At 32.1% G+C, this 10,708-nt stretch overlaps 2 protein-coding genes across 2 annotated transcripts; one reads left to right on the top strand and one right to left on the bottom strand.

Annotated features, from left to right (window-relative positions):
* Positions 1–8,017: 8,017 nt before the first annotated feature.
* LOC122594041 lies at positions 8,018–9,708 on the top strand. The gene is made up of 3 exons (XM_043766523.1): positions 8,018–8,200; positions 8,354–8,689; positions 8,794–9,708. The coding sequence occupies exons 1-3, from the start codon at positions 8,081–8,083 to the stop codon at positions 9,607–9,609; spliced, it is 1,272 nt and encodes a 423-aa protein (XP_043622458.1). The 5' UTR covers positions 8,018–8,080; the 3' UTR covers positions 9,610–9,708.
* A 220-nt stretch (positions 9,709–9,928) lies between these two features.
* Positions 9,929–10,708, bottom strand: LOC122591829 (zinc finger MYM-type protein 5-like). Its single transcript, XM_043764060.1, has one exon. It carries the CDS (start codon positions 10,706–10,708, stop codon positions 9,929–9,931), a length of 780 nt encoding a protein of 259 aa, XP_043619995.1.

The raw sequence follows: 10,708 nt of genomic DNA, 5'->3' as shown, positions 1-10,708 counted from the left end.
TTATGTACTATATGTGAATGTAAAATCTTGTATTATGTTTGTAAGATCTTAATTATGATTATGAATAACACTTTGATCATTTTTGTGGAAATTGTGTATTTTGAATGCCATCTAGTCGATTTTGGTGTTTTTTTTTCCTGTATTTATATATTTTTTTTAACGGTTAATCGATATCTTAGCAAGATGCTAAATATATAGTTTACAAAATACAAGATTAAAAGTTTAATATATGGATCAAATGTCGAGTCAATCCAATTACAAGAGAGTAATTAAGTCAATATATATCATCACAAAGAGTATATAATAATATATGCATACATTCTGAAATTACATTCGATTTTTATTTAATTTTTCCAAATAATCCATATAGCAGTTTGAACCACGACATTAAAATGGGTGGTCTAGGTGTTAGTGGCAGATTCAGGACCAAATACCATAGAGTACATTTTTCTATTGTACCCGGTCTATTTTATTAAAAGTGAAATTTTTACAAAAAATTTAATACTATAGAGAAAAAAAATTCATAAGTCACCCCTGTTTGGTGTTGTCTAGATGATCATGATCTACCAAAGAGATTAATAGAATTGTGATTCTAACCGGGTTGCACGTATTCTCGACAAAGATGGTAAGCAATTGGTGTATAAATCTCTACTCTTAATCCCATTAGTCCATTACTTAAATTAAACAAAATCCAAATACTATATCTTCCAAGTTGTTCTACAACAATTTAATTAGATGGAGTGCTACGTAATCACTTTTAAGAGGTATTATAAAAATCGAAATAAATCATTATGGATCTATTTATTCTTTAAGCCACCAATGATCAAGTATTTGGTCAATGCTTCTTTTCAAGTTGTTGGAAGTTGGTGACAAATGTTTGACATTGATGAAGAAAAGACAAGAAAAGAATTTCTTCTTTCTAATTTCACAAATATTATGTTCTTTGAATTTTTTATATCACCAAAACATCACCTGTTATTATCAAACATAGACATGATTCATTGGATTCCAGGGACCAAAAATATTAATATGTTAAAATCCCGAAATTATCCTTATATAAAATGCTCGATTTTATATCACTTCATAATCGATATAGATTGGAAACGTATATAGGATGTGACCGTTTTTATGTGTATGAATAGTATGATTTCGGTTTAGTGTCGCTATATTTTATGAAATGACTTTATAAAGTTGTAATGCCTATTATAGCTCAGCGGCTAACTGAACAATAATTTTTTATGCTGGAGTTTTCGAGTTTAAGAAATAAAAAATACATTTCAAGGAATATTACAAATAAAGTTCACGTTGCTTTCAGGCAATTTAGTTGGAGATTTCTCCTCATACTAGGTATTAAAAGTGAGGGGGCTCTCTAGCGCGAACCCGATTAAAAAAATGTAAGTTAGATACTCTATTGCGAGCAAATAATCCACACCTTTTTGAAAAACTAAATGACTAGGTATTTAAATAACTGTTGATACTCAATAATCAAAACGTAATCAATTATTTATATGTTTTAATCATCAGTTAATTTATTATTTACTTTTAACAAAAAGTAAAATTAAATCTTTAATGAAACAAACAAATGTTTTTTTATAATATATATTTTGTAAACTTAAATGTTGCACCTAGTGCAGTTTGGGATTGCCACACATAGAGCACTTTACATGCATCCTGTGTTTTGTAAAGCTCTATATAAAGTCATGATAATATGATATACAGTTTTGTGTTTGTGTGTATTATATATATAATTAATATGTGTATCAGTTTGTGTTTGTAGTGAGGAATGAAGATATAGTGAGGGTTTGTGATGCCAACAAATTAAAATGAGGGTTAAAATTGGAAAAAAAGAAAAAAAAGTTGAATTGACATAAAAAGATTGGTTGATTACGTGCAAATCTCTATTAAGAAACTAAACTGGGAACTCATTTACATCGGATACTTTAAGCTAGTCTTTCTCTTTTTAACATATGTATAAATTAACTCTTTTCTATATAACTCGAATAATACAATTAGGTGGTCTTCCATCAAATGGGATTGTAAGCTAGTTAACAACATCCACAATTCCCCATCTTGTGAAGTCGTCATTGCAAGTTTATTCTATTGTAATCCACAATAAAACCATCAAGTATATAATAAAATAATGAATGTTCATAGATATCTTAATTGGTATCTAAAACCAAAACTAATATTGAAGTCCTTAGTGAGTTAGTGATGTTTTTGTTATACTGACAAACTATAAAATAATCATTCACACGCTTTGTATATTAAAAACAACAAAAATGGTGAAAAATTAGATAGGAAGGATGATATTTTACGATACTTTGATATCTTGGGAATCAAATTGTTTGATTTTATTTCATAAATAAATGGATCTTATTGTATAAATTCTATTTATCTATGGAAACATTTTAGTAGTTGCTACCTCTCTATCTCTTGCACCTATTTAATTTCAATAAGGGCACTAGCTAGCTAATATGCATTAGGTTCTTTCAACAATATTATTGAATGCAATTAAATAAAATACCTACAGAAAAATAAACACACTTGCAATATTAATCATTCTTAGAGCATTATTTTTATTATAATATGTGATTCTCAAATCTCTTGATAATATTAATAATTACTTGTGTAGTTGTGTATATGGATAACTAATGTTAATTTGTAGTAAAATATACAATGGTTTTGAAGAAAATCTAGTTGTATATATAATGAAGTGATCTTTGTTGTATATCTTGTTTTCTAGATCAACCATAAGATCAGTTTTATCGTATATTATCATTAAATGACAAGTGATCATCTTTTTATCTTATTTTATGTTTTTTTGGTTGTGACATATAATTGATATGAAAAAAAAAGAGTAAAATAATAAACAATACTTCTCAAACAATACATCTCATTAGATATATAGTAAAGTTTTTAAGCAGTTCAAAAATAAAAAAGATAGTAAAGTCTATAAACTTCAATAACAATTCTCAACCAAATTATGTTGAAATTATTATTTGGAATGTCGGGAGGTTGAGAGCCGGGCAGCCAGCAGCGCATGTGCATATATATATACGAGTATATATTTTTTTGACTTGAACATGTCCACCATTTTGGGGGTTTTTTAGCTAACGACAAAAGCCCAGGTTACTAGAATCCCACATTTTCACTTTGGATCCCAACCTAGTCTTATACAGCCACGTTTTTATTAATTTATTACTCGTTCTCTTTGTTGACCTTATAATCTTATATACATAAGCTAAAAATGTTACACTGTACATAGCTACATGCGATACAAAATTACAAATCATGAAGTATACAAATCCACCGGATCATATATGACTAAAAAATTTTTATCTTTAAACAATAGCTAATAGTATCCATTAACTTATAAAAGTTGTGTCATTTATATATTGTTTTGAAAACTTTTTAATTATGTTTTATTGATAAATATTTGGTGTATATATTATTTTCATCAAAACTAATAGCCATAAAAAGTGGACGATTTTGAAAGTATTTTGCTAACCAACTTACTCAGAACTATCAATTAATTTCAAGAAAAGATCAAACCAATTTGGAATATGTGATTATTGTATTAAAGTTTTCAGAACAACTAATGTTTTTTTCTCTTATTTATTTTTTCCATGTGTCATTTTAGGTTTTTTATTCATGCAATTATAAGTTGCTTTAAATAGCCTAGATGATTGTGCTCGACGCACGCCAATACATATATCGTGAGAGTTCCCATGATAACCATAATAATTTTTCAAGTTAGCTATATTTTAAGCAGTTTTACTAAACGAAGCCTAAGAGCTTTTGTTAAGATTTATTAATTATTTATATACTTATTATGTGTGTTTTTAATATGAAAATGTACAATCTTTTTATGCACGTTAAATAAAGACTTTATTTAGCATGTTTCATATCCGAGAGAGAATAATAAAAATAACTCTATACGAGCATGGTACCCGCGCAATGCGGCGACGATGACATTAGTTGCGATGTGGTGGCGTCGATGGATGGTGATGGCGTCGGTATCAAGTGTGTATGTAAATGATACAAATATATTTGATTTTTAGGGATAGTTTATGGAATGATTGTGTAAGTTAATTAATTAAGGGTACAATGATAATTTTGCATGTCCCAAAATTATAACTTTTTAACATAGGACTATAATTTTTATATAGTAGTATAAAAGTATAAATAAGATAAAGCCGTAAAGGTGTTTCATCAATTATATTTATTTATTGTGAATTATCATAATGGCATCAATAGAATAACTTAACATTATTAAAATATTTGGGTACATAAAGTTAAAGGTTACATCATAGATTACATCGTAAAGACATCACTGCTTGCTAATTACATGTGAATCCAAATGGGTGTAGATTGGAACAGGGAATGCTGACTTTCTATTTGTCAATTCATGCTAGTATATAAAGCAGATTTTCTAAAATTTTAGGTTAAACACTCTTTCTCTTTCATCAAATCTCAACCAATCATCTTTTTTTTCTCTCCTCCATAAATCACTTACTCCACCAATTCATTCAAAAATTTTTATCTCACAAACCGTACATCGATAAACTATAAAAATTATATGGGTGTTTTTAAAATTTCATGCTCTTTCATTAGAAATGTCATTCGATATACTTTCGATGAATTTTTAAATCCAAGGGCGGAACCCGTACGGTTAAGGTCTTTGGCTATCACACTTTATGACCTATCATCCCACCATCTCACCGCTGCAACGCGCGGATACTTACTCTCGTTAATGTAAATATATATAAATGCACATATAATATAACAGGAAATATGATTTTGAATACGATAGCATTGAGATTTAATATTTTAAATATAACTTTTTTTTAATAATAAGATACATAAGCAATCAAACACAAACAAAAGTTAACATAAAATTTCAGTTAGGATCAACATCACAAGACAAAATAGTAATTAACTGAAAGTTAACATAAAGTTAAATTAGAGACTCTTTATTTTAGAGATCATTAAGGACACTTCTCAATCATTCATTTTTCACCATCTCTGACCACCAGCACCAGCACCTCAGACCACCACCATGATCCTCTGACAACGACGATGACTACCGCTACCACGACTTACGCAACTTAAACATGTGTAAGTTACATGTCCCTAATGGTCCCTAATTTAAGACGACCCTTGAATGGGATTAATCCCTTTTAAACCTACCAATTTAAAGGTTATAAAATTTTGTAAATAAACACATTTTAATGTATAAAGGGGTTCAAAACATTTCTCATAAAATGTCATTATAAACATCATCCTACTATGGAATTTGAGTTTATAAACCATCCTTAAAAGTTTTTAAATCTTTTCATGAACCTTTCATTGGACATGTTTTAGCACTATATTTTAGCTAAAAGAAATGATATATATATATATATATATATAGCTCATATGCTTAAAAAATGTTTACTTCATACATTATATGATACGTGACTTTCACTGATTCTCTTTCATCAACTCTACGTTAATTCTTATCGTATGATTCAATCTTCTTTTTAAGTTTATCTCTAAGCACACCAAATTACTCATGCATCATTTATTAGTGTTAGTTGGAAAATAAGCAGATTTTGATTGGATAATAGAAAGAAAGAAACTGCTCGGTAACGCTTTCTGCAGGTTTTGAGTCTCAATAACTCAACGGTGTATGAGGGATGTTAAAATATATAAGCAGACCTTACCCCAACCAAGATAGAGATGTTGCTTTCAGTTTCTATCTAAATGATAGAAAAGGACTTCCGATCTTTGCATGAGATGAAGATCGAACATTTGTATGGATTTTGATTGGATGTAAATGTCAAATTTTAAGCTTCCTTTTTTTTTATCAAAGCTAAATCGTATTTTGGGTTTTCATTTCCTTGATATGTCCACTCTTTTTCCAAGTGCAGCATAACCCCATGGGGTCTTGGGTTTTTTTTTGGTGAGTAAATTACACTTTTCGTCTTTAAAATTGGCATGTTTTTCATTTTTGAACCCTAAACTTTAAAATTACAATTTTGACCCTAAAGTTGGCCAATTTTTTCAATAATCGTCCTTTGGTCTTACGACGTTAAAAAATGACCGTTAACGTACACACGTGCTAGACACGTGAGAGCACTAATGTCATTTCACCTTACACCGAGGACAAAAAGTGAAAAAATAGCTACCTGAGGGACGAAAAGTGAAAAAATAGCTACTTGAGGGACGAAAAATGAAAATCATACAAATAAATTTATTTTTTCATTCTTTCTTTTCCGATCATCTTTTCTGATGGAATTTTCCGACTATACATTTATTTCCCCTTTACCAACAAGCCTCTGCAATCACCACCACCTAATAACCACCAACAACAATCGTCGCTACCAGTCACCGCCGTCTATAACCACCACGAGCCACTGCCACCCACCGCCACCCCCCCCCCCCCCCCCCCCCCCCCCGTGCCTATAATTACCACCAGCCACTACAATCAACACCAACCACCACCGCTTACAATCACCACCAGCCACCTCTGCCTACAATTACCACCAAACACCACCGTATAGAGTCACCTCCAACCGCCGCCACCTAGAATCACCACCATCCACCGTCCCCCTTTCAATTAAAATCAAAACTTAGAAAAGAAAAAAAAAAGATGACTAGCATGTTTGAACTATAATTTGTTTGATTAGTTGTATTTTGAATGTCATGAATTTAAGTAAATGATTTTGTTTGTGGTTTAGATTTGGATTCAAAGTCGAGTTTTTATTAGGTATTATCGGAAAATAAATGTCTAGTCGGAAAATTTCATTGGTAAAAATGATCGAAGAAAATGATCGGAAAAGAAATAATGGAAGAATAAATTTATTTGTATGATTTTGATTTTTCGTCCCTCAAATAGTTATTTTTTCACTTTTCGTCCCTTAAGTAGCTATTTTTTCACTTTTCGTCCCTCGATGTAAGGTAAAATGATATTAGTGCCCTCACGTGTTTAGCATGTGCCTACGTTAACGGCCATTTTTTAACGCCGTAAGGCAAAAGGACGATTATTGAAAAAATTGGCCAACTTTAAGATCAAAAATGTAATTTTTAAAGTTTTAGGATCAAAAATAAAAAACGTGTCAACTTCAAGGACGAAAAGTGTAATTTACCTTTTTTTTTTTTTTTTTATCTTTCCTTTTTTTCTACAACATAGCAAATAAAAATCTAGATTAGAAGGCCCAGTTATAAGTTAGGTACAGTTATGAACTGGCCTATCTCCATTTCTACATCTTGTATGTAATGTTCTGACAATTTCAGGATATATTTCTTGACAAACATGATGTAAAATTGTAGTAGCAATTACTTGGAAAACAAAACAAATCCAGAGTAGAGATATGTTATATAGTTAACCATTACGTCACAACCAATATCCCTATGGATTAACAGGCTAACAACCAATGATGAAATTTTTATCATGCCAAATCAAAAGTTGATGATTATTTATCAAAATAAATGAACATACGTTTAAGCTTAGAAACACCTGTATATAATTGTATGTTACGTTTGTGATCACACTAGTATAATTCTCATTATGATAATTATGTTTAATTGAATTATATTAAATCTTTCTTCTAATCTCATCTTATGATCAGACCACTGTGTCATGATCAAAGAATTTTCAGGAGGATGTATTACAAGGAATAATCATTTTTTCATTTATTTTAACGTATCAAAATCAATCATTCCATGTTCTAAACAAAGTATAGCCATCTGGCAAGCATAATTAAGGTATATTGATGTATGATTAGTATCCAAATTTAGCCAATGGCCCATTGGGTTTCAACTTGATCATTTTTTTTTGGCCCATTTTCTGGCCCGACATAATAAGCCAATCGTGAAAGACTTTTACGTCAACGTTTCCCCAACGTAATGCTCACGGTCCACGATTTCCACGTCAACACGTCCAACGTGGACCAATTACAATGCAAGTTCGTATCATATTAATATCACACCTTTGGGGTCTCTAAAAACATATCATCAACCTTACAATTTTGCCTCTTAAAATCAAACTTTAAACTCTCAAAAAAACACTCAAAATCATAATATTATCGTATCGACAATGGCTATTAAGGTTATAAGCTTCGTGTATTTATTTGTTTTGATGATACAAATTTCATGTTCAAGTGCTCTTTTAAACTCCATGCCAGATGTTAATGTTCAATATTCTAAGTCCATATCTGTAAGTTAATCATCTTTATTCTATGCAAATTAATTATTTAGTATTTTTTATCTACATGAAAAACTATTGATATTTTTGTTTGTAGGAAAATTTTGATATATATTATAGATTTTGGGGGTTCTAATCATGATTTTGTATTTGTTTTTGTTTTAGGATTTGAAGGAAACAATTGTAAAGGGACTGGAGTCACAACTAGAAGGTGCCAAAGTATCAGGTTTTGACTTAAAGGATACTTTAGTAGCTAGATCAATGGAGTTTGAGCTCGAGATCGATAACAAAGTTCTTCCTATAAAACTGTTGGAGGATGTAAACAAATGGGAACACGTCGAATTGCCTACTTTCCTAGTGGAAGATAAGGTAAGATTATCTGATGAAAATGGGTTGCTAGCGAAGAAAGATAAGGGTTTGCCTAGTTTGGCTCCATTCCAGCTCTCGGGTCCAATGGAGCTTTGGATTCAGGATGCCAAGGACATGCGCCTTTTTTTGCCAGTAAGTTTTTGTTTATGTATATATGTTGATTTGTTTGCCAATTTTGGTGATTACTGTACTCCCATTAGGTGTCCTTACAAATTGTGATTGTAAATAATGTGCAGCATGATGTTGATGCTGGAGAGCTAAAGAAAGTAATCCTAGCAGATGGTGCTGTAGTCACAATACACGGTGCCAAGTCTGTCAGTTTACGACACCCCATTGAACTCCCACTTCCTTTTAACAAAACAAATGACGGTTTTGCTTCAGGCCTCTTCACGTTAGCAGACCACCTCCTAAACGCCTCTCGTTCCAAAAGCCAACTTATCTCTCTCCGTATCGTTGGACCTGCGTCACTAAGTTCCCCTGCCACATCATCACGCTCTTCCAACAGGCTCAAGCTTAAACGCCTTGCTCCTGGCTTGGTAAAACTATCTGCAGTTTCAAAGCCAAACTCAAAAACTGCACTCTCTACCATTGATCTTCAAGAACAGACCCCGGCCCTCTTCACTCAAGAAGGCGTGAACACATTTTGGCCCGTTTCATCCCTCAATAGGTCAAACTCAAACTTACGTGGTATAGAGACGCTAATTTCTGCTGTTTTGGATTCAACAGCTAGCACGAGTGATTCCTTTAAGGTGTTGAAAGTTGACATATCAGCTCAGACTTTTTTGAAGCTAGGTTTTGCTGTGGAAAAGAAGTTGACCGGCAATGAGTCCTTCTGGGAGGGGTACCCTGAATGGAGAACAAAGCCTGAGAACATAAATTTGCATTATGAGGTATTGGCGAAGGTCGATGGTCAAAAGCTTGTGCCAGAAAAAGTCTTGGAAGTTGACCCTGTTATTGTTGAAGATTCGGTGGCACCGAGTGTCCTTAACAAAAACATTTCCATGTCAAGGATGCCGATCATTCATTTTCCCTTTAGTCCTTTTGCATTGTGAATTTGGTTGAGTCAAACTGTACATATACAGCTTTTGTTACTAAATTTTTGAACTAATGATTATATATTCATAGATATACAGTATATTTATTTGAACACACAAACTTCTGCATCTTTGTCAAATATGAGATTTGAAACATCAACCACTTTGATCAAAAAAACACCTTAAATACATCTTCGGTGTTGCAAGCTGAAAGATCTCTTGAATAAAGCAAAATGGCAATCAGAGAAAATCGAACCAAAAAGGACAACAAAATGATAATTATAACTCAAAAACTAACAATCAAAATAGATAAAGATTTTTTGTTAAACTATGACATTTAGACATTTGGTTCCTTCTCAGCAACTTTATCAATTGTTTCATTCTTCTTCAACCGTAAACGCATCTCAACCCAACTAACCATATTCATCATGTGTTCTGAACCAACTTCATGCTCTTTAAGTCGAGTGCTAAGATGTCTCCAATTCGAAAAACCCTCGTTAGCTAGCTGACCTTTCACGGACCCCTTTCTAAATATCTTACAGCAGAAACAAAAAACTTTGCCAAGCTCTTTCGAATATACCAACCATTCCCTGTCCCACTTCTCTTTATTTGGTAGAATTCTAGTATAATGAGTCGCAGAAAATCGTCTAGAAAACCTATCTTTAGGACCTTTCTTGATAGATACATCTCTTTTAGGACCCTCTGCTACTAAAACCTTAATCATATCCGAAGTAAGACCATCCCAACATCTTGGATCAAATATGTCAAACTTAATATTCTCACCGGCATCATTGACATCATCACCGTTAACACCATCAACATTACTATCACTATTCTTAAGATTAGGATCATCCGTGTCAGCAGAATCCACATTCATGTTGCCAACACAGGTATCATCAGGACCATCGCCACGGCCATTATTAACATTGTCATTCTCATTATGATTGCCATCGTCGTTGTCAACATTAACATCAGTTGCATTAGTACTAGCATCAACCTGCGATTTCCGTTTATATTTTTCTAGAGCTCCACTTTGAGACATAATAAACGCTTCAATTCTTTTTTTCTTCTTACGCTTTTCCCATCCACTAGGTTGTTTTCTAATCACAGGAGCCAT

The sequence above is a fragment of the Erigeron canadensis genome, chromosome 3 (assembly GCF_010389155.1).
Source record: "Erigeron canadensis isolate Cc75 chromosome 3, C_canadensis_v1, whole genome shotgun sequence".
Classification (NCBI taxonomy): domain Eukaryota; kingdom Viridiplantae; phylum Streptophyta; class Magnoliopsida; order Asterales; family Asteraceae; genus Erigeron; species Erigeron canadensis.
Note: the sequence above shows the minus strand (reverse complement) of the source record. Positions and strands in the feature narration are given on the sequence as shown.